Source organism: Sarcophilus harrisii, chromosome 3, assembly GCF_902635505.1.
Source record: "Sarcophilus harrisii chromosome 3, mSarHar1.11, whole genome shotgun sequence".
NCBI classification, from domain to species: Eukaryota; Metazoa; Chordata; class Mammalia; order Dasyuromorphia; family Dasyuridae; genus Sarcophilus; species Sarcophilus harrisii.
The window spans coordinates 568,046,774-568,071,438 of NC_045428.1; the positions used below are offsets into that span (position 1 = coordinate 568,046,774).

Below are 24,665 nucleotides of genomic sequence, written 5' to 3' on the forward strand. Positions count from 1 at the left end.
ACTGAAGTTAATTATTCTGAATTTGGAACAATTCTGAATTGTTATGGGCGAGAACTCTGAACTCCAAACAAGGATTCTTACAAGGTACTAAGTGGAATTGATGAGACAAGGGGTTATCTGGTTTAGCATGGTGCTTAATAGCTCTCTAAGTTCAGTGTGATTGATTTATCTTACAACAAATAATGGTTTCCTAGGGATATAATGATTGGTTTAGACTCAGTGTAGAGCATATAAGAAGCTCTTGGAGCCAAGGACACAGAGATTCATTTCCACTTCAGCCAGCCTTCTGGTGGTTCTCCTGGGGGACTGAGAGAACTCAGATTCAGAGGCAGGGAACACAAGTGGACTGGAGGCTGAAGCACAAGCCCTTGGACTCAGATTCATTCACTCCATCTCACATCTCCATGGTGGCAGGCTCTCCTCCTGCATTTCTCCACTGAAACCAAGACTCGGAAGACCATTAAGAAAGCTAACCGGGCCCCAGGAAAAGAGACAAGACTTTGAAGGAGACAATAAAGGATTTGGACTTTAACCCCTGGTCACTCTTGTGGTACTTACTGAACTGAAATGAAGGCTGCCCCAAAGATCCCCAGGAAAACCGAATTAAGAACATTACACTGAATTATACTGAAGTAAGTCATAGGTATTTTGAGACTTATTATTTTCATTTCCTTAGATGTCTCTGACTCTCAAACTTGTATTTCTAGGCCCTAAACAAGTTTTATTGTCTAGGATATTTAAAATGTCAGTGTTAGGGATTCAAAGTGGAGCTCATCACAACCCAGTCTTACTTATCAGTCAGTAAACATTTATTAAGATCTACTATGTACCAGGCACTGTGCTAAATCTGGGGATACAAAGAAAGGCAAAAATAACATCTCTGCCCTCAAGGAGATACTTAAACTGTCTAGGGAGAGACAATGGACAAAAACAAGTTAGAAAAGGGTTAAAGGGCTAGGTAAAGTATGACCCTACCTTTCAATGGGAGGAGAGTGTAGGTATGAGGTGGAGTCCCAAGGCTAAAGGGATATCTCCTGATGTAAAGGTTTTCCCAATAATAAACTTCCTAGGAGGAGTGAGAAAAGTTTCCAGCCTCTAGGGAAGGAATCCATGTAAGGACTGAAGGCCAGGCTGGAGCTTAAACAGCTCAGGCCTGAGTGATGACTTGTCTCTCAAGAAATTCTCAGAGGAATGTTGGGATGGAAGGGGAGAAGAAAAGGATCCACAACGCAGGAGGAAACAGGAGGGGACTCATGAGTGAGACCGTGGTACACCCAGCCCCTGAAGTCTTTCCTCCAAGAGGCCCTGAAGGGCTGGGGAGCAAGGGGACATTGGCTCTGTCACAGGTCTTGTGTACAGGGTGGGCCTTGCTCCCCTGCAGTTCCCTGTAAACAACTCCAGGTCCTCTGACTTTCCTGGCTCCTTCTCACCAGCAAAGTCCAGTGGTATCTGGCAAAGATAAAGGAGCTCCCCCAGGGGAAAGCAGACTATTGCTCAGGCTGGCCAGCTATGACAACATAAACCAGGGGTTTTTCAGAGTTGTGGGAGCATGGACTATTGCTTCTGGTCAACATTCTCATTTTGTGCAGGAAGAAATTGAGCATGGGACAAATAAAAGGCTTGTCTAAGGTAATGTGGCAAGTTAAACAGCAAAACCAAAATTCAAATCCAGGTCTCCTGACTGCCAGATATTTCCTCTGTGCCCTTAATAAACCTTTTCCTTCCTTCCCTCTTTCCATTTTTCCTTCTTCCTCTCATTTTTCCTTTCTTTTTTTCCTTCCTTTCCTCCCTTTTTCTTTTTCCTTCCCTCCTTCCTTCCCTTCCTCCTTTTCTTCCTCCCTCCCTCCTTTTTCTTTCCCTCCCTCTTTCCTTCTTTCCTTTCTTTCCTTCCTTCCCTTCCTCCCTCCCTCTTTTTCTTTTCCTCCCTCTTTCCTTCCTTCCCTTCTTCTTTCCTTCCTTCCCTTCCTCCCTCCCTCTTTTTCTTTTCCTCCCTCTTTCCTTCCTTCCCTTCTTCTTTCCTTCCTTCTCTTCCTCTCTCCTTTCCTCCTTCCCTCCCTCCTTTTTCTTTCCTTTCTTCCCTCCCTCTCTCCTTTTCTTCTTTTTCTCCCTTTTCTTTCCCTCTCTCTTCCTTCTTTCCCTCCCTCCCCTTTTCCTTCCTTCCTTTCTTTTTCTTTCCTTTTCCCCTTCCTTTCGTTTTCTTTCTTTCTTCCTTCCTCCCCTTTCCCTCCCTCCCTTTCTTTCTTTTTCTTTTTTCCTTCCTTCCTTCTTTCCTTCTCTCCCTACCTCCTTCCTTCTTTTCTTCCTTCCTCCATTCTTTCCTCCCTCCTTTCATTTTTTTTTTCTTTCCTTCCCTAATAGATTGAGACAACCAAACTCTCATGGAGAAAAGATCCCACATTTCAGGGTAAGAGCCATAAAACAACAGATAATACACAGGGAATGTGAATATATGGTAGTCCTCCTCATGCCTTGAGCAGCATCACCCTGGGGGAAAAGGAAAGATCAGATTTCTTTTTAGACTCAGGAGGGACTTTAGATAGAATCTGGTCAAAACCCTTCATTTTACAGATGAGGGAACTAAGGACTAGAGAGATGAAGGGCTTTGTCCATAGTCACACAGCTAAGTGGCAGAGCTGGATCTTGAAGCCAGGTCTCTCATCTCCTAAGCCAGGGTTCTTCCAATTAGATTGTGAGTCCTCAAGGGCAAGGGCTGTCTTTTGCTTCTTTTTGGAACCCCAGTGCTTAGCACAGTGCCAGGCACATAGTATTTGCTTAACAAATTTTTATTGATGATTCATTGATACCATGCTGCTTTCTCTCAAGCTAGAGACATAAGTTTCAAGATTGAAGGGAGTTCCCATCACTCTTTTCAGGTCTCTCTGGTATTCCTGCAGATGGGGGGCTCCCTGGGGCTTAGGATAGCTTCTGCAACAGTAGGTGAAGAAGGGAAACTGAGGTTGGCAAGGACATGGGAAGGGCCTCCAGGCAGGAGCCATCACAAATGCTCATTTCTGAGACTGGGGCCAGGTGCCCGTGTAGCGCCTTCAGCAACATCCTGCCGCACTGCGCTTGACGTGACATGGTTTGCAGAAGAGGCGGTCGTTCAACGGGTAACAGCCTTGGTCTGTGGGCTCAACGGACAGCGGGATCCTGCAATCCTGAAAAAGAAGAGGATTCCAGCGAAGACCAGTCAGCTTGGGAAAGCCTTCCAATGACAATTCCAAAAGCATTATTGAGTTACCACCTCTGGGCTAGATGCTGCTGAAATACACGCATGGAAAAGACAGGGGCTGCCCTTAAGGAGCTTATAACCTACTAGCTAATAACATTTTACCTTCCTTTCCTTAGGGTTTATAGACTGCTATTCTCACAACAGTCAGGTACAACCTTCCTTTGGTCAGCAAGGACATTACAGCTCAGAGACAGTGATTTGCTCAGCTAGCAAGTATCAGAAGCAGAATTTGAACCCAAGTTTCCAGAATCAGTGATCTTTCAAATACCTCTCCCTATTTCCTATTTATCATAACCCTTATTAGCTATGAAAACTTGGGCAAATTATTTCAGTTCTCTGGGGTTCAGCGTCTCCTTCAGTAAAATGAGATTCAACACAATAATATTCAAGATCTATTCTATAAACTTTCCTCCCTCTCTCAGTGGTATGCTGGTAAATATTTAACAACTGGCTCTCTGGGAGAAAACACAAATATTTCTATGATACAGTTTTAAGTCAAATCTGAATAATTAACATTTTATTATATTACTTAAGTATAGGAAATAGCAAAACAATAACTCCAAGCCCTGGTTTCTAGTATTTTCTGATTGAACATGTAGCTTTCATAACTAACTCATTAGCTAGATCAGAGTACAAATCACCCTGGCTCAATGAGCCTCCGTTTTTATATCTACAAAATGAAGATATTAATATTCACACCATCCACCTTATAGAATCATTCACGTAGAGATGGAAGGAACCTTAGGGGCCATCTAGTTTAACCTCATTTTACTGAAGAATAAACTAGCACCCAGAAAGCTTTGTCCAAGGTCACACAGGGAGTAAGTAAAGGTCTCCATGAATTGTTTCGATTTGGAAAAATTCACTCATAGGATTTAAAACTGGCCTGGACCTTAAAGGTCATCTAATCCAACTTCTTCATTTTAGAGAATACGAAATTAAGGATTGTAAAGCTGGAGTCACTTGGATAATATGCTGGAGGTCAGATCCTATAGGTTTTTCTAGAGATGGTTGTTAAATTTTCAGTCCACAAAATAGGTAAATCCTACAAATTGGGGCTTAATTCATTGTTGTATTGACTATACAGATTTAAGAAAGTGATTGGGGAAAACGTTAATATTGGAGATTACACTTCAAAGTAGATTGTGGTTCCAAGTTTTGGTTGATAAAAACCATTTATCAGCACACCACATATCACAAGAGTAGCAAATGACAAAGGAACCAAGATTCTCAGACTCTAAATCCATTGCCCTGATCTTTTATTCCTGGTTGGTTAGAGTACCCTCTTGTGTTCCCACTGTGTAATAGCACTTTGGGTCTTGAATAAGGATATAATACAATTTGAATTATGATTCAACTCAATCCAACAGGCAATTATTAAGCTTTTTTTATATGTCGGTCCCTGTGTTAGTTCTTGAGGGATACAAAGACAAAAAAAAAAAACAAAAACTGTCTTCAGCAGCTTATATTCTATTGATATTTTGTATCTATTGAATTTGTAATCAGTTTAGTTCACAATATTAACTCTCGATTTATGGTAGCAAGAATTATAGATTCTTGGAGTTCGAAAGAACCTCTAGAGTCATCTCGTTCAATATTTAGCAGAACATTTGAATCCCACTGGTTCTAATTCTGCCCTCTCAAGTTACATGCCATTTCCCACACAAATCAGCTCTAAAACTGTCCAAATAAGTCCATCCATGCTTCATTGTGGTAGAATAAACACAGAATTTGTCGTCAGAAGACCAGAGTTCAAAGTCTAGCTCTGCCAAAGGCATGAAACTAGTCATTTTGGCTCCTGGGGCAAGCACAGTGTATCCTGAAGTCAACTTTAGATCTCAGAGTCTAAATGTCTTCCAACATGACCAAAGCTCCTATTACCCTGCCCTAGTTACAGCTCTGAGCTTGGCTTCTGAGACCAATCTCTCTTTTCCTTATTTGAAAAATGAGAGAAATGTCAGCTAAATGATCTCGAAGGGACCTTCCTGATTTAAAACAGATGACCCCTAGTAATAGGAAGCTTACTACTTTATAAGGCAGTACATTTTACTTTTACTCTAATTTTACTGTTTTCCTCCTTCATACTTCAAAAACTACTCTGAGGAGCAAAAACAGGGCCATAGAATTACCACGAATGCCTTAGCTTTGAAAAAGAGAGAAACTCCTTACCCATCACAGCCTGTTTCTCCCCAACCCAGGCCCCAGTCAGCATCTTGCAAATAAATACAGAACATTGATCAAAGAAATCCTAAGTGTTGATCTGTCCTTGTTAAATGAGAGAGAATCCAAAACCAAGACTGTTCCCTAACCCTCCGTGACTGTTCCAGCTCATAATATGACCTAGCATGAACTGGATAATCTAAAAATTTTTTTCAATATTTTATTTTTCCAAATACATGTAAAAATAGTTTTTTAACATTCATTTTTTGTAAGACTTTGTTCCAAAATTTTCTTCTTCCCTCTCCAAGACGGCAAGTAATCTGATATAGGTTAAATATGTGCAATTCTTTTAAACATATTTTCATATTTTTCATGCTGTGCAAGAAAAATCGAGTTGGATAATCTGAATTTTAGTCTCTTCAGAGACTGCATACACACATAATGGTTCCACAAGGGCAAGTTCTTTGTTCCAACCAGGGTAGAAAAGGAGGATATGAAGCTGTGTATCCTTACTACTGGAGAACCCACTAATGTTCAGTATGCATTGATTCTATGCCCATTATTTCTAATCACTTGGTATAGTAAGACAAAAGCAAAACAAACTTTACCCACAAGGACATTATTTGCTTACTGGGGATTTGGTCTTCCTCCAGAAAACTGTAATACTTCTTGCTCTCCCTCAAATGCCTCAAGCCTTTGCTCCTATTGTTTCCTATGTGGGCAACACTCTCCTTTTAGTTTGCTGAATGACTACCCAGCTTTTTAATGGCCAAATCAAAGTTAGGAAGCCTTCCCTAATCCCTCTATCCAATAAAAATATTGCTCCCAAGTCCTCATATGGCATTTAAAAAATCACACACATTCTAATGTACTACAAGTACATATACAATATAATATATTGTGTCTGGATAGATAGTTTATATATGTATATATATGTGTGTGTGTGTGTGTGTGTGTATATATATACACACACATATATAAACTATCCAGACACAATATTATATATACATATATGTGTGTATGTACAATATACATACCTATGTGTATATATGCACACATATGTGTGTATATATACACACATATCCATATATGTGTAATTTTTCAGACTTGTCTGACCCTCTGTGACCCCATTTTGTGGCTTTCTTGCAAAATCAGAGTAGTTTGTCATTTTCTTTTCCAGCTTATTTTATAGATGGAGAAACTGATGGGGTTAAGTGACTTGTCTAGGGCCACACAGCTATAAGAATCTGAGGCTGGATTTGAACTCCTGAAAATGTCTTTCTAGTTCTAAGATGTACACACACATTTGAACATATACACACATGAACACATATATGAACATACCACATATAAGACAGCATAATGTACACTCACACACATATACATCAAACTAACTAGTGAGAGCACATGATGTCTTACACAGAGTAGCTAATGGCTCTTAAATAAAATTATAATAATCTCTGCTTGTATCTTTTCTCCTTCCCAGATTGAGAGTCCAAGGAAGAGAATACATGTAATAAAACAGAAAGAACAGTAATTCTGGAAATCACAGGACCTGGATTCAAATCCCGATTTTGCCATTATTTCCTTTGCAATTGGGAGTCAATTTCCTTGGGAAAAGCTTCGGACTGCTCAGGTCTCTTCCGCTTCTACCTTTGCATTCTAAGGCAGAGACCACCTAATAGCCCAAACTTCCTACCCTTCCTGGGCATAGGCAGTGAGTAGCTAAGGAATAATGAATGGAGGAATTGGAAGTCTCATTTTCATAGCCAGCAGCTCTCCCAGTTCTTACACCTACCTCACACCTGTAGCAGTTTTCATGGAAATTCCGTCCCATGCATTCGATTTTAAATGCATCCTTTCCATCTCTGGGGATGATTGGTTTCTCACAAATGCTGCATACGGGGGCAAATTTCCTGGCAGAAGAAAGGAAAGGAAGCAGGCAATCACAGCAATTAGCATTTGGAATTCATAGACCGATTACACTCAGCCTGCATGTGGCTGTCTCTGGGGATGCTTGTGGAACCCAGACCACGGACATCTCCGTTTTCCCTTGCTGGAGATGAGGGGAGAGATCTGGGTAATTAGCTGCACTTTCTCAGGGTTTAATTTCCAGCAGTGGCTGGAAAGCTATTTGGCTTGAAGTAAGAAGGGGAGAAATGTTATGTGTTCTGAAGTCACAGTGAAGCTGAGACAAAGAAAACCAGGAATAGGCCATGTGGGCAGTTGCCTAGGGCACAATACAAACTAGAGGAGTAACTGCAGCCGATTATACCCTTTTATAAATAAGCACTATCATTTTTATTAAAAAGAAATTTTCGTTTAAAAAAATTCTAAATTTAACCCTCCCCAGATGATTATTTTTACTTAAAAAAAGTAGGCTACAAAAAGGATGGCATATGAAGCTGTGGATTTCTATTCTATACTGCTTGCTTTAGAGGGGGGGAAGAGAATCATAAATTCTATATATTACTTTAAAAAGTGACATTTTGGCTTCCCTCTGTGTATTTTTAATAGTTAGAATATAGTGTTTTAAAGTTTAAGGCACTTCACCAAAAAGCTCTGAGACATGCTGAATTTAACAGGTGAATTAACTAATGCAGAGAATAAGACCAATATAACAAATATCCTTGGCTAGATTGGACACATCATGTTCCTAATCTGATCCAGTATTCAATTCACTCTGCCCTCTAGTGGCTTGATTCAATAGCCTTCTTTAACTGGCATCGGTACTTGTTCTTTCACCTCCCACTTAAAAACAAGAGTGTAAAATCAAGCAGGGAGAATATTAAATGTGACTTTTAAAACTGCAGATATCTTAACGCCAGAAAATAGCAGTCTCTATGGGACAAAGGGATGCTCTTTGTGTTCCTTCACCCTAATGAACCTTTGTTTCCTCAGTCAATAAATATTTATTAAATATCTACTGTATGCCAGGTACTGTGCTAAGCTCTGAGGATTTAAAAAGAGGCAAAAGACAGTTTCTACTCTCAAGGGGCTCACAATATAATAGGGGAGCAAATAAACAAATTATGCAAATAAGCTCAATTTAGGATAAATATGAAATAATTGAGATAGCTGTTTGACCTTGGGCAAGTCATGTAATTCCAATTTCTTCAGCAAAAAAAAAGAAAGAAAGAGAAAGGAAGAAAGGAAGGAATGAAGAAAGGAAGGAAGGAAGGAAAGGAAAGGAAAGAAAGAAAGGAAGGAAACAAAAAGAAATAATTGAAATAGAAAACATCGTTTGTTGTTTAGACATATTGGATCTTTGTGACCTCATTTGGCGTTTTGTTTTGTTTTTTTTTTTTTGACAAAGATACTAAAGTGGTTTGTCATTTCCTTTTCCAGATCATTTTTCAGATGAGGAAACTGAGGAAAAGAGGGTATCTGAGTACTATGTAGCTGACTTCAGAACAGAACTCTATCCACTTCATCACCTAGCTGCCCCACAAGAAGTAAGAGGGATTGGGAACAACTTTTTGTAGAAGATGGGATTTTAGTGGGATTTAAAGGAAGTTAGACTTACATAAACTGATACAAAGTGACTTGAGCAGAACTAGGAAAACATTGTATAGAGTAACAGCAATATGGTAACAATGATCAACTGTGAGTTAGCTACAATACAATGATGAAAGAAAATTCCAAAATGGATTCATGATGAAAAAAAATGCTATCTACCTCTACAGAGAGAACTGATGAATTCTGAGTGCAGGCTGAAACGTAGTTTATTTGTTTTTCTTCCTTTTTTTTTTTTTTTTTTTTTTTTGTCAACATGGCTAATATAGAAATATGTTTTCTATGATTTCACATGTATAACTGTATATAGCTAGCCTTCTTAAGGATAAGGAAGGACCAGAGGGAGAAAATTTGGGATTCAAAATCTTATTAAAACAAATGAATAAATAAGGTATTTTTAAAAAGAAAGTCATGGAGGTCAGTAATCACGATTCAGGAGAAAGCTCATTCCAGGCATGGGGAACAGCTAGAGAAAATACCCAGAGCCAAGATATGAAGTGTTTTTGTGGAACAGCCAGGAAGCCAGTGTCACTTATTAGATACTTATTGGAGAGTAAAATGTAAGAAGTCTGGAAAGATAGGAGGAGGTTATGTTATAAAGGCCTTTGAATACCAAAGAACATTTTGTATTTGCTCCAGAAAGTGATAAGGGAGACAGTGGAGTTTCCTGAATAGGGGGAAACATGATTGAAACTATACTTCAGGAAAATCCCCTTAGTGTCTGAATGGAGGATAGACTGGAGTGGGAAGAGGCTATTTTTCTTTTGAATATTTTTTTTTCCAATTACACATAGAGACAATTTGCGACTTTTTTTTTTTTAAGTTTGAGTTCTATATTTAACTTATATCAGATTGGGGATGAAGGAGATAAGGGAAGGAGGAAGGAAATTTTGGATTTTCAACAAAAATGAATGTTAAAAACTATGTATGTATTTGGAAAAATAAAATACTATTGAAAATTTAAAAGATAAAGTTTGAACTCCAAACTTTCTTTCTCCCCCCCCCCCCCCCACTCACAGGGCAAGCAATTTGATATAGGTTATACATGTGCAAACATGCAAAACCTACTTCCTTATAAGTCATGTTGCGAAAGATCCCCCAAAAAATCACATTGAAAAATGAAGAAAGTGAAAAATAGTGCGCTCCAATCTGTATTTAGACTGTTCTTTCTTTGGAAGTAGATAGCATTTTTCATCAAGAGTTCCTTGGAGCTGTCTTGAATCTTTGTATGGCTAAAAATAGCTAAGTCACTCACAGTTTATATTACTGTTACTATGTACAATGATCTAGTTCTATTCATTTCACTTAATGTCAGTAAAGTTTTTTTTTTTTTCTGAAATTATCCTGCTCATCATTTTTAATAGCACAATAGTATTTCATTACAATCATATACCACATCTTGTTTAGCTATTCCCCAATAGATGGGCATCCCCTCAATTTCCAGTTCTTTGCTGCCACAAAAAACACACAAACAAAACTTCTGCTATAAATATTTTTTTGTACAAACATATCCTCTTCCCTTTAAAATGTCTTTGGGGTATTGGCAATGGTGTTGCTAGGTCAAAGGATATGCACAGTTTTATACCCCTTTGGACATAGTTCCTTATCTCCATAGTTTCAGGCGCTCCAGAATGGTTGATCAATTCATAACTCAATCAACAATGCATCAGTGTCCCAATTTTTCCACATCCTTTCCAACATTTATCATTTTCCTTTTCTAAGAAAAGGGAGGGGCAGGATAGAAGGGAGGGAAGAAACACTGAGGAAATTGGTAAGAGAAGGGAGAAAGGGTTGATAGAAGATAAGGTAGTGGATGGGGTGAGTTAAAAAACATCACTAAGAGAAAGGGAAAGGGGTGATAGAAGATAAAGTAGGGGGAAGGATGGGTAAAAAAAAAGTACTACTAAGGACAGGATGGAAAGATTCAACAAAAGTATATTCAGAGAAGAAAATAGGATGGAGGAAAAATAGAACTGGTAATCATAACTGTGAATGTAAATAGGATGAACTCTCCCATAAAAGGGAAATGAATAGCAAAGTGGATTAAAAAAAAAAAACAGAATTCTAATATCATTTTCCTTTTCGGTCATATTAGTAGATCTGATTGGTGTAAGGTAGGTATGGGGCAGGCAGAGCTACCAGCAGCTATTGCAATAATCTAAAGGTGAGGTGATCAGAACCTGTTCCAGAATGGTGACAGTCTCAGAGGGATATTACAAAGGTGAAATCAACAGATCCTGGCAACAGATTGGATATAGTGGGGGTAGGAAGGAAGAGAATGCAAAATCTAGGATGACTCCTGGCCTCGAAGCCTGAGGGACTAGATGGATGATGTTGCCTTCTACAGTAATAAGTAAGGTATGAGAAGGGGAGGGTTTAGGAAGAAAGATAAGTTCAATTTGGGGCATCTTTGAGTTTAAGAATCCAGTTTGAGATATTTGGGAGGCAGTTGGAAGGCAGCAGAGAGTTTGAGGCAGGATTTGAAAATCATCAGCATAGAGTTGACCATTAAATCCATGAAAGCTGATGACATCACCCAGTGAAGTCCTATAGAAGGCCTGAGGGCCCAGGACAGAATTCTGAGAGGCATGTAGGATTGGAGGGAAGATCTGGAAGAGAAAAGAACAAAGGAGACTGAGGAGAAGTCAGAGAGGTAAGAGGAGAATTGGGAGAACATAGGACTTGAGAATAATAGTGAATAAATGAGCATTTATTAAGTGCATACTGTATGTAAATTAAAAAGAGGTCTGGTCTCAAGATCTCATGCTAATGGAGGTGATAAAACATAAGACATAAAAGAGGTCTTAGTTTCAAATTAGAAGAACACTTTACCTTTTCCCCAAAATCCTTTCCACACTTCCCTATTAGTCTCTTTCTTTTCTTTTCTTTTTTCTTTCTATTTTCCCCCTGAGGCAATTGGGACTAAGTAACTTGCCCAGGGTCACAAAGGAAGTGTTAAGTGTCTGAGACCAGATTTGAACTCAGTTTCCTGACTTCAGGGCTGGTGCTCTATCCATTGCACCACCTAGCTGCCCCCTCCCTATTACTCTCAAGGGTTTTGAGTCACCTAGACTTGCAACCCTCCTGTCATCTTGTCTCATTCCTTTTACTCACTTCATACTATCAAATCTTATCATACCTACTTACCCAACACACAGCTCTCATATATAGCCCCTCCTTTCCTCTGACACTGCCAATGCTCTGGAGACCTTCATCATCTCACACCTGGATCCTTCAATAAGCTGTTGATGGGTCTCTCCATTTCCACCCATCCTCAATTCATCCACCAAAGAGATTTTCAAAAGACCTTGGTCTGACCACAACCCCCCAATCCCCAGTAAATTTCAGTGGCTCTCTATTACCTCCAGGATCAAATATAAAATCCTGTAGTCATTTGAAGCTCATCATACCTGGCCCCTTCCTACCTTTCCATCTTTATTCACCTTCCTTCCTTCTAGTTATTCTCTAATTCTGTGGCACCGGCTTCCTTGCTCACCAGACACTTCATCCTCCTTCCCCTTTCTCACCTCTGATTCTAAGAATCTCTGGCTTCCTTTAAGATTTAATTCAAAGGCCACTATCTTCACTTTTCTCAGTCCCCCAGTTGCTAGTGGCTTTCCTTGTGAGACTGCCAGCCATTTAGTCCACAAGGGACTAAATCCCAAGGGCACAGCTAGTTATTTGCATGTTTTCTTCACCATTAGAATTTGAGCCCTTGGGGCTATTTTTTGCTTTTCCCTAGTTTTTAAGATAGTATCTGCTGTGTTCAGTTATTCAGTCATGACTGACTCTTCATGACCCCATTGGGGTTTTCTTGGCAAAGATGCTGAAGGGGTTTGCCATTTCCTTCTCTCTATTTTACAGAGGGGAAAACTGAGGCAGACAGGGTTAAGTGACTTGCCCAGGATTACATAGCCAGAAAGTGTCTGAGGCTGAATTTGAACTCATGAAGATCAGTTTCCCGATTCCAAGCTCAGTGCTTTATGTATTATGGTGCCCCCTAGTGTAGAAAGCCTTTAATAAACAGTGGCATATAGGTGCTTAGTCAATATTGATTGATTGATTGACTAGTACAATGGAAAGAGTTTCCCAATTCTAATCCTGATTCAGATAACTTCCCAAAAGACAAAAACCAGATTTTTCCAGATACTAACTCTGATGATCACCTCTGGTTCCAAATAATTTTCACTGGTTTCCTTAAGCAACTCTCCCTTCTCTGACCCTTTAATTTCCTCTTCCCTGCTTAATTGTGTCCTGTTGGGAAAATTCTTGGGCCTCAGTTTATTATTCTGTAAAATGAAAATGTCAGACTAAGTCCTTGTCATGCCGACTCAGAATCAGCAGAAAAAGCAATGGGTTTGGAGCTGGGTTAACTGGTTAGAATCCTGCCTCAAGCTGTTTACAACCTGGGCAAGTTGTATTAACTCTAGGCCTCAGTTCTATCTGTACAGTCTCCTTTCTTTAATAGCCCCAAGAAGTTTTTTCTTGAATACCCTCAATGATGGAGAGCTCACATGCTCTATTGATAAATGATCAAAAGATATGATCTACGCCCAAAGGGCTACAAATTCATGCATATCTTTTGACCTAACACCACCACCACTAGGCATGAATTCCAGAGATTTTACAAAAAAGGAAAAGGACCTATATGTACAAAAATATTCATAGCAGTTCTTTTTTCAGGGCAAAACAATTGGAAATTGAAAGGATGGCCACCAATTGGGGAAATGGCTGAATAAATTGTGGTTTGTGATTATGATGAAATGTTATTGTTCCGTGGGAAATGATGAGTAGGATGCTCTCAGAAAAATAGCTGGAAAGTCCTCCACAAATTCAAGCAAAGTGAAATGGATTGTATACAAAATAATAGCAATGTTCCAGGATGATCAGCTGTAAATGACTTTGTCCTTCTCAGCTGTCCAAGGATCCATAACAACTCTGAAGGACTTATGGTGAAACATCTTTTCCATACCCAGAAAAGGAACTGATTGTATCTGAATACAGATTGAAGTATTTTGTGTGTGTATGTGTGTGTGTGTGTGTGTGTGTGTGTGTGTGCTTTATTTTTCTTGAGGATTTTTTTTAGAGTCTTTCACAACATGACTTTTATGGAAATGTTTTGCATAACTTCACACGTGGTCTCTTAATGGGGATTGGGGATGGGGATAAAGAAAAAAATCTGGAACTCAAAAGTTTTAAAACCATATGTAAAACTGTTTTAAATGTAACTGGGAAAATATTAAATTAATTAGTTAAAAAGATTAAAAATTAAAAAGAGGAAATATCCAATTAGATTTTTTTAAATGATGGGGAATTCATTCCTGTTAAGGAATATTAAGGGGTCTCCTGAACTTGTAACAAATCTAGTTTTCACATAAGTTTCACAAAGTTATGCTTTCCTGTTTACGTTATATTACAATGTAGTGTATTTCGTTATCAACTAGCTCTAATTTTTTAGGATGATCTTTCTTGTGGCTGTGAGGAAATTACCTTAGGGCAGTTATTAAAGGCTATTCATTCATTCATTCAGTTTTTTTTTTTTTTTTTTGAGGCAATTGTGATTAAGTGACTTGCCCAGTGTTAAGTGTCTGAGGTCACAATGGAACTCAGGTCCTCCTGGCTCCAGAGCCAAGTGTTCTATCCACTTGGCCACCTCACTGCCCAAATCTATTCACTTAGAGAGAAACTTGAGGAAGAATTGTAGTTGAGGATGTCTTCAGGGAGTCAAGGACAGAAAAAGACATGGCTGCCTGGATGTGGTGGCTCACGTCTCTGATCCCCCTGCCATGGAAGAAGATGAGGCAGGTGGATTTTTTGAGCAGGGGATTTCAAGCTGCAGTGGACCATGTCTTTTCATTAAGTCTGGAGAAGCTCCTGGGAGCAGGTCTCCAGGTTTCCCCATGAAGGGTGAAATGTCTCAGTCAGAAAGACCCAGTCTAATGCTCCTGTGCTGATCAGCAGTGGGAACTGGCCAGGAGGTATATCTGTACTTCTAACCTGGGTTATATTAAAAATAATAATAAATTTATTTTAAATTTTAAAATAAAATTTTTAAAAATTTAAGAAAAAAGTCACATGGTTAGATCAAAGGATAACAGAGACAGTTCCAGAAGAAATCAAAAAAGAGCTCCAGAACATTAGGAAGAGCCCCTGTGGAAATTTACGGGGAGACAAAGGAAGAGTTATCCAGAATGGACAGGTGTGGATGGGTTGCAATCTCTGCCCCAGAAGTTCCCTCCTGGAACTTCACTAATCCATTTGAATGTTTGTATACCTTCTCCTCCATGTTCCTTGTTTTGTAGAATGACAATCCTTCAAATCCTTGGAGCCAGGGATCATGTTTTCTGTCTCCCCCCCTTCTCCCCCAGCTTCTCTTTTTCGGTTCCTTCCATTTTCTTCTCACTCTAGTGGCCTTACATGGGCTGCTCTCTCCTTCCCACCATCCTAGCTCCCAATGGAACTGTACCTGTAGAAGTCATCCAAACAATAAACTTCATTCTGCTCATCCAAGGCAAAGCTCTCATCCCCAATGCGCCGAGAACACACCACACAGGTGAAGCAGTCTGGGTGGAAGGTCTGGCCCAGAGCTCGGATGACGTGTTCTTGGACCACCGTCTGGCACCGGCCACACTTCTCGAGAGTGTCCTGGGGGAAGAGAGCCACAACTGAAGAAGGGGCTGATGGCGGGGGGCTGCCCCAGAAAAGACAGAGGAAGGGGATGACAGGAGTTCTTTGAGTCATCAGATTTAGAACTATATGGGAACTTGACTAATCTTATTATTTTACAGATATGGAAACAGGTCCAGAAAAAGTCGCAGACTTTATGACTACAAATCCAGTTCTCCATTGTGTTACTATTTCAGGCTTATTTTGGGGGGCTCCCTGGATGTTGAAATGGATGGAGGGGTGTGATTATTGTAAAATTTTCCTTTCTAACAAAAAAAGGACAAATATCATAATAGTTAACATTTATATAGTGTTTTAAGATTTACGAATCCCTTTTCTCCTATTTTTTTCAATTAGCAAAAATTTGCTCTTTCACTTTCCCACTCAACCCCTGCCCCTCCTCCTTCCCCCATTTTCTCCCTCCCTTCTTCCTTTCCCTTGAGAACTAAAGAAAATCAAATATTATTTTAAACATAAACAAACATGTATAGGCAATCCAAACAAAGTTTTACAATGGGCATGACTGGAAAAAATATGATATTCTGCACTCTGAGTCTATCAGGAAGTAAGTAGCATGTTTCCTCAATAATCCTCTGCAAGGACCAGGAGATCATTGTACACGGCAACATCAATGTTATAGGACGATCAGTTCTGATGAACATGATTCTTTCCAACAATGAGATGATTCAGACCAGTTCCAATGATCTTCAATGATGAAGAGAGCCATCTCTACCCAGAGAGAAGACTGTGGGAACTGAGTGTGGATTACAACATAACATTCTCACTCTTCTTGCTATGATTTGCTTGCATTTTGTTTTCTTACTCATTTTCTTTCCTTTTTGATCTGATTTTTCTTGTGCAGCAAGAGAATTGTATAAATATGTTTATACATATTGAATTTAACATATTTTAACATGTTTTAACATGTATTACTTGCCATCTAGGGTAGGGGGTGAGGGGAAGAGGGGAAAATCTGAAACACAAGGCTATGCAAGGGTCAATGTTAAAAAAATTATCCGTGTATGTGTTTTGAAAATAAAAAGTTTAAAAAAATAAAAAAATTAATAACCCTCTGCAATTGTGATGGGTCATTACAGTGATCAGAGTTCCTAAGTCTTTCAGAGTTATTTGTCTTTACAATATTGCTGCTGTCAGGGTTGCACGTCTGGTCACTTCACCCTAAATCTGTTCATACAAGTTTCTCTGAAACCATCCCCTTCCTCATTCCTTATGGCACAATACTACTCCATCATATTTATAAACCATAACTTGTTCAGCCATTTCCCAATTAATGGGCACCCTCTTCAATTCCCATTCTTTGCTACCTCAAAAAAAGCTATTGATATATTTTTTATATTCTTAGTTTGTTTTTCTCAGAACTAATCCCTCCCTTGATCTGCTGTCCCTCTAATTCCTCTCCCTGTTTTTCCCCTTTCTCTCTGACTTTTCTGTGGAATGAAATAAGTTTCTGAATAAAATATATTACATGATCTTGTGTGTGTATATATATCTGTATGTGCACATGTATGTTTGTGCATGTGTGTATATGTGTACATGTTAATAAGTATAGACTTGCATATATATGGTGCTTGTGTGTTTACTATATACACGTGTGCATGTGTGCACACACATCTAGATATGTGTATGTTTATGTGTGCATTTACACCTGTGTGTGTGTGTATTCTTCCTTCCTTTAGCTAGTTTAGATGAGGAAGAGGTTGTGTCCTCCCATTCCTTCTTGTTTGTATGTGTAGGGATCTACCAATGCACCATAATTAAGAAATCATTTTTCCTACTCTTTCTTTTTCTTCTCTCTCCCCAAGTGCATTCATCTTCCCCTGTCTTTCCTTTCTTGTCATCAAGCCATAACAAAATCACATCCAGGACTTACAAAGTGCTTTACAAATGTTATATCACTTGATCCTCATAACAACCCTACAGAGGAGGTGCTATTATTAAACCTATTTTATAGAACAGGAAACTGAGGCTGAAAGAGGTTAAGTCATTTGTCCATGGTTACATAGTTAGCAAGGGATTGGTAGTCAAGAAGATCTGAGTTCATATCTTTTCTCAGTCCCTTGCTCAGGGACTTCTTGTCTACAAGTCCAACATGCTATCCACCAAAGCATAGTGGAGGAGGCCAAGAGAAAGGCTGAATCTTTTCTGAAGGTTTTATTTAAAGTAAAGAATCTGAATATCTCAATCTCTCTTTCTCCTTCTTCTCCCCTTTCTTTCTCTCTTCCTTTCTTTTCTTCTCTTCCCCTTCCTTGCTTCATTCCTTTATTCCTTCCTTTGTTCTTTTGATCTTTCCTTCCATCCTTCTTTTCTTCCTTCCTCCCTTTCTTTTCTTCTTTCTTCCTTCCTCCCTTCTTCATTTCCCTCCCTCCTCTCCCTTCCTCCCTCACTCCCTCCTCTCCCTATCTCCCTCCTTCCTTTCTCTCCCTTTCTCCCTCCCTCCTCTTCCTTCCTTCCTTCCTTCCTTCCTTCCTTCCTTCCTTCCTCCCTCCCTCCCTTCCATTTATTTATTTGATTTTGCTCTTTTTGCTTTTCTAAAGAATCAAAGCATTTTGGGTAGGGAAGACACCTCAGAAGCCATCTAACTAGCCCCCCCATGCAGTAAGCATCCCAGTTTACCCAGGTGCTGACAAGAAGCCCTGTATCCTCCTCTGGAAGGTCTCCAAGTACCAGAAATACACTTGGACCAGCCCCTGCTACTGCTCTGTAACTCGGTTTCCTCATCTGTAAAATGAGGGTGGACTCTTAGGGTGTCCTCAAAGGTCTCTTCCAGTTCTATATCAATGATCCTATGAGTCTTTGTCTTTTCTCTCATTGTCCCCTTCAATAGCAGCCTTCCCCAAGGGCCAAACAGGGAGACTTACTTGATAACAGGACTCACAGAGGGGCCGCCCATCCTTCTGGTAGAAGCGCTGGCCCGCCAGCTGTCGGTGGCAGGTCCTGCACGTGAAACACTGGGCGTGATACTGTCTCTTCATGGCCTCCACAGCCAGCTCCCGGGGGGACACTACCTTGTGGCAGAAGGCACAGATGTCTGGGGGATGAGACAGAGGGACAGTCAGGAGCCCATCGTGAGTGAATACAAAACCTTTCCCAATGCACCAGAGTGCCCTTAATTAAAAAAAAGTGCAAAGAACCCGGCCTTGTTCTAGGTAAGGCAAAGGAAGGATGTCATTTATAATGAGAGGTAGCCTTGCAAAGAACTAATAACCATTAGGAGAGAACCATGGATATGGACAGAGAGAGGATGTTGTGCAGAATGGAGGAAAGATCCTGCAGCTTGGTCAGGAGACACGGCTTCTGCTTCTGGCTCTGCCACTGACCACACTACAGGATCCTGGTGTGTATCCTGGCTCCACCAAGAGCTGAAGGGGGTGGATGGGACCACAGCTAAGACCTCATTTGGCTCCAAATCTTATGAAGGTTCCAGGCTTTCCTGGCTGAGGGCACTTTTCTTAGGGGAACTGTGTCAAATATTTTTCCAGACAGGAATTATTGGAAAAAACAGAGAATTCAGAGAACTTATTGAGCTGGGAGGGCCAGAGCATGTCAGAGCTGGGAGGGCCCTTAGAACCTAGGAGGTCAGAGCTGGGAGGGCCCTTAGAACCCAGGAGGTCAGAGCTGGGAGGGCCCTTAGAACACAGATGTGAGAGCTGGGAGGATTCTTAGAATGCAGAATATCAGGGTTAGAAAGAACCTTAGGAATCGACACTTTCCAACACTTTTTTAAGAGGGAAAGCTAAGCTTGGGTCCTTGATGGGACTTGTCCAAGATCATGTGACTCGTCAGAAGAAAAGCCCCCTGGCCGCACCCACCTCTGAGCTGCCCTCCTCAGTGCTAGGGAGCAGAAGTGCCTTTCAGGCCTCTCCCGCATGGAGAGTGACAAGCACCCCCTTCGCTCTATTCCCAGTCCCTCCAGCTGTTTCAGGACAGAGCAAGGAAAGTCCCAGGACCTGACTGCCCGGGAAGGCTCTGGTCACTGCCCAGTACCCATGGGGTTACCTGTAGACTCCTCCCTGGCTGGGATGCGGTTTGGCTCTTCAGGAGGTGGCGGCAGCTCTTCCTGTGCCCCCTTGAGGTGATTGGGCCGGGGCTTGAGCTGGCGGGACTCAGGAAGGACCTATATGGAGACAAAAAGGAAAAAACGGATCCTTATAGGTCCTAGTAAGGAGACGTGCATTACCTCCAACAGCAGATGGCCTGATGCCCTGCCTCAATGAATGCCTTCCCATCTCTGCAGGGACAAAGTACGTCCATTACAATGGAACTCTAATTCTGGCCTGGTGCCCACTATGATCTCCATTTTATTGAGAGGAAAACAGGGGCCCTGAGGGAGGTGGGAGAAGTGACTACTTCATTGGACAAATTGGGGGCAGAATTAGGACTAGAACCGACTCCTGCTTTCAGCCCAGCCTCTTCTCTAACACCACATGAGTCCCAGTTCCCAGGAAAGTGCCCAAGACTTGGCTTTTGCCAAGCCCTTTGCCCTGAGCCCACTCCAGCAGACAAGTGGGCACTTCTCGCCCCTCCGTTCTCCAAGCCTCTTTCCCCTTATACACAAGCTAAAGTGGTTCTGGTATCGTAGGATGGCTGGGAAGCCAGAGGGTTCCTCCCTCCGCTGAGTTCAAAGCAAGAGAAATGGATTTTGTGACATCCCAGAGCAAGCAGTGTCTGAGCTGGAAGGGCCCTGAAGATGCAGAATGTTCTAATCACAGAATTTCATCCTTGGAAGGGAACCAGCAACAAGCTAGCCCCATAGAACAGAGGAGGGGTCATCTGATCTTGGCCTGGGGATGGTCAGTGGAGGGGGGGAGTTCCACAGGAAGTATTTCCTGGCATCAGGCCTCAGTTTGTGTCTTCCCATGGCTCGGTCATGCTCTCTAGGGCCAAGAATACTTCTCATGGCTCAGTCACGCTCTCTGGGGCCAAGAACAAGACTCAGACTTTTTCAAAGACTTGTAGAGAATTGGAAGAGACCTGAACACAATATCAGAGCTGAGAATAGGGGTTCTAAGTCCAGGGTCTACAGACCCCAAAAGAGTCCGTAAACTGAGATGGAAAAAAGAACATTTTGGGGACTGCAATTTATTATTTCCTTAAATTATGAACTTAAAACAAATAACTAAGCACTTATTCTGAAAAGAGTCCCCTAGGTTTTACCGGACTGCCCAAAAAAGATTGCATGGGACCTAAAATATCAGAGCTGAGAGGGTCCTTAGGATATAGAGTGTCAGAGCTGGGAGGACCCTTAGAACACAAAATCTCAGAGCTGGGAGGGCCCTTAGAACCCAGGATGTCAGAGCTGGGAGGATCCTTAGAACCTAAGAGTATCAGAACCAGGAAGACCCTTAGAACACAGGAGGTCAGAGATGGGAGGACCCTTAGAACACAGAATGTCAGAGCTGGGAGGGCCCTTAGAACCTAAGAGTATCAAAACCGGGAAGACCCTTAGGACACAGGATTTCAGGACTGGGAAGAACTTTAGAGATTATTTATTCCAACTGTCTCATTTGCAGATTAAGAAACAGAGGGTTTCTTTTTTGCATAGGAAGTTCTAGAAAGACAAGAGGAATATCTTCCAAACAGTGAGGATTGTGGTATAGTGGAAAGAGGCCTGAACTAAAGAGCCAAGAGTGGGTTTGAGTCCCAGATTACATTATAAACTATGTGACTTTGGGCAAATAATTTCACGTCTCTTGGCTCAGTTTCTTCGTCTATTTTACGGGAATAAAAATATTTGCCCCACCACAAACTTCCCTGGGCCATTGTAAATATGCAATGAGGTAAGGATATAAATTACTTGATAAGGAAGGAATGTGAGTGACTCATATATTATCATCATGATGATTATTATTACTATTTTCACTATAACTTTCATATTATTTTTATTAGAGTTTGGAAAGGATGATGGGGAAAAGCATGGGCTCCCCTTCTTTAGGGCATTTATAAGCATAGGACATCCTCCATTTATAAGGCTTTAGGAGTTCCTGGGAGGTTAAGGAATGGGTCTAACAGAGTCTCCAAGGCCAAGGATCTAGCCTTCTGCCTTTGCCCACCCAGGCCCTGCCTCATCGCCAAAAAGGCTTCAGGGGAGGCAGGGAGGCTCCTAGGACTGTGGTACCTGTGAAGGGGGAGGTGGAGGGACCACATGCAGCTGCTGTAGGTCTTCCAAGAGTGAATCTGCTCCCTGGGCGAGAGCCTCCTCATCTGGTGGCAGCAGGAAGGCTGGAGGGGGTGGTGGAGGAGGGAGGAGATCCAGATCAGGAAAGTTGTCCTCAGGATCTGGAGCTGGAGGAGGGAGGGATGAGCCTGCAAGAGATAGGAAGAGCAAGATGGAGACAAGACTTTCTTGGGAAGGGATTGATTTCTGGTGAAATGAGGAAAAAGGTTGTCTTGGATACCCCCGACCTCCCCCCACCCCCCAGGTGTATCATGCCATCAAGGCCTTCCTGGCACTGGCAGCATCAACCCTCAGACCTCTTTCTCTTCCCCATCAAATCCCGCTCCCCAAATCCAATCTTCTTAGTATTTCTCTCTGAAGGGATAATGAAATGCCTCCTTAGAACATAGAATGTCAGAACTAGAATACAGGATATCCTAGAACCTTAGAACCCAGGATGTCAGAACTAAAAGGACCCTTAGAACCCAGGAGGTCAGAGCTGGGAGGGCCCTTAGAACATAGAATGACAGAACTGGGAGGGGCCATAGAATATAGAATGTTAGAGTTAAGGGGGCCTTCAAAGAGATCATTTTTGACAGGGGTGGACTTGGAAGGACTTGCCCAAGGTCTCCCAGAACAGAAGAGGGTCTGGCTGCTGACTGGGAGGGGGTGGAAGCCCAGAGATCCTGCCTCTCTCTCACTATTGTGTCTCTCTAGGAAGCTCGGGAATAAGGGGACAGGACGAGCAGGATTAATTTGTGGTCCCGCAGCCACTGGGAACCTCCTCCCTTTGTTTCCTAACAATCGCCCCGGCTGTAATTAACACTAGGGAGCCTTCCTCACAGCCACGCGCCCGGCATCTGCCAGGTTGCCACAACAATGGCGGGTAATTGCTGTGGGAACAAATGCCAGCGGGTGAATGATCGGCAGAGCTACCTCCCGAGCCAGACAGATGGGATGGATGGGAAATCACAGCTCAGGGAAATAACCAGCGAGGAGGGAGCCCCCCAGGCCGCCTGCCGGGACTAACCCGGGGGCTTGGGCCCGGGCCAGTCCTGAAGCAGGGTCAGGCTGCCCCCTGGGGGCATGGGGCCTTCTGCCCCAGGAGCTGCTCTCAGAGCCCCGAGGGAGGGATGGTGGGAACTAGCCCATGGGTCTGCCTTTGTTTTTATGATGTCACCACTATAGCTCAGCCGCTCCCCCAAACGGTCACAGGCCTGCACCTGCGGGGCGCCTCCGGAGTGATCGGGGCCATCCATCTCAGTTTACAGATGAGGAAACTGAGGCTCTGGGAGGTGAGGGATTTGTCCAAGCTCATAAATAGAAATGGATTTTGAAGCCAGATCTTCTCTGGTTGAAGAGCTCTGGATCTTTTCATTCTATTGAGGCATGGGCATCCCTGGGTTTAGAGCTGGGGGTCACCCAGTCCATAAGTCCCATTTTACAGATGAATAAACTGAGGTTGAGAGCTGGGAAGGGACTTGAAGGCTAAGAGGATCACCCAGCTAAATTACTTCTTGGCAAAACAATCTGGCCTTGGCGGAAGGACAGGGAAAGGAATTTCAAAACTCTTATAATAGTCTCTAAACGAATCTCCTTGCCTAAGATCTCTAGGCAGCGAAGGGGCACTAAACCACATAGAGCACTGGGTGTAAGAGTCAGAAAAATTCTCCAAGTTCAAATCCAGCCTCAGACACTTACAAGCTACATGGTCCTGTTTGCCTCAGTTTCCTTGTTTGTAAAATGAGCTGGAGAAGAGAATGGCAAACTACTCCGGTATCTTTGCCAAGAAAACCCCAAATGAGGTTGCAGGAGTAAACCTCAGCTGAAAAACGACTGATGAAAATTGCTTCATGGACTAAACGTCTGAACGAATGAATTGCAGGGAAACAGAGTCTGATTTAAAATTGGGGGACCCCAGTTCAAATCCTGCCTGTGACATCCTTATTGGCCACTGTGACTATTGTCAAGTGATGTCCTTTATGTTGTGAGCTGCCTCGTCTGTAAAATGGGAATAAAAAGATTTCACTCCTTAACTCAGGAGGTGGTTGTGAGAATCAAAGCAAAGCAATTTAAGGGGCCGAACACATCCAAGACATCGGAGCTTGGCAGGAGGCGGGAGGTGGGAATCCCCTCACCGGAAGGCCTTCTGGGTGCTCACTGAGGGGGGAGGTTTGGTCATCTCTCCACCACTGATATCACTGCCTGTTCATACACCTCCCCCCATACTGCTCATCACACAGGAGCATGTTCATGACCCACCACACACGCTGCACACACAAAACATACATATACTCCATTCATTAAATCCACCACATCGATTTACTCCGTACACATAATACATACACACAACACACACATACCTCGCACACCCACACGCTACAATACACCACACAAACATTACTCACCAGCACACAGCGCGCCCCCACATACACACTATACACACACTGCAGACACCCCCACCTGCTCTACCCACCGCACACACATAATTTACTGCAAGTGCCCAATATATGCTACATGCACATAGTTCACACAAGCATCTATACAACACACCCCACAATACTATATAAATATACCTTACACATAGATTACACACTCGCACACACACAGACATATAAAACACACCCAATTTAGCACATTCCCAAAGCTCTCTCCCAACAAGGACCCCGAGGCTGGAGCCTCTGCCCCCGGGCTCCTCTCCCCAGCTGCAGCCCCTGGCTCTGGTCACAGGCATTTTCCACTCCAGGGTTAGGCAGCTGCTCAGGCTGGGCCTGGAGACCCCACTGGGGAGGGGAGGAGGCCAGGGCACAGCTGCTGTCAGCAGAAAGTCCTTGCCAGACTACTCTCCCTGTCAGTCTCCCAGCTGCTGTCCTTGTCTCTCTTTAGATTGTGTTCTTCCTCCTGCCCAGGCTCCAG

General features: G+C 42.2%; 1 protein-coding gene across 1 annotated transcript in view; it reads right to left on the reverse strand.

Annotated features, from left to right (window-relative positions):
* Nucleotides 1-2,346: 2,346 nt before the first annotated feature.
* FBLIM1 (filamin binding LIM protein 1) overlaps nt 2,347-24,665 on the reverse strand; it is a 33,770-nt gene continuing 11,451 nt past the window's right edge. The window contains exons 4-9 of the mRNA XM_031962797.1: nt 21,711-21,898; nt 19,592-19,709; nt 18,454-18,623; nt 15,375-15,553; nt 7,191-7,308; nt 2,347-3,158 (exon numbers count right to left, since the gene is read on the reverse strand). Of these exons, the coding sequence (XP_031818657.1) occupies nt 3,045-3,158; nt 7,191-7,308; nt 15,375-15,553; nt 18,454-18,623; nt 19,592-19,709; nt 21,711-21,898 (887 nt within the window). The 3' untranslated portion in view covers nt 2,347-3,044. The remainder of the gene's footprint in view (nt 3,159-7,190; nt 7,309-15,374; nt 15,554-18,453; nt 18,624-19,591; nt 19,710-21,710; nt 21,899-24,665) is intronic.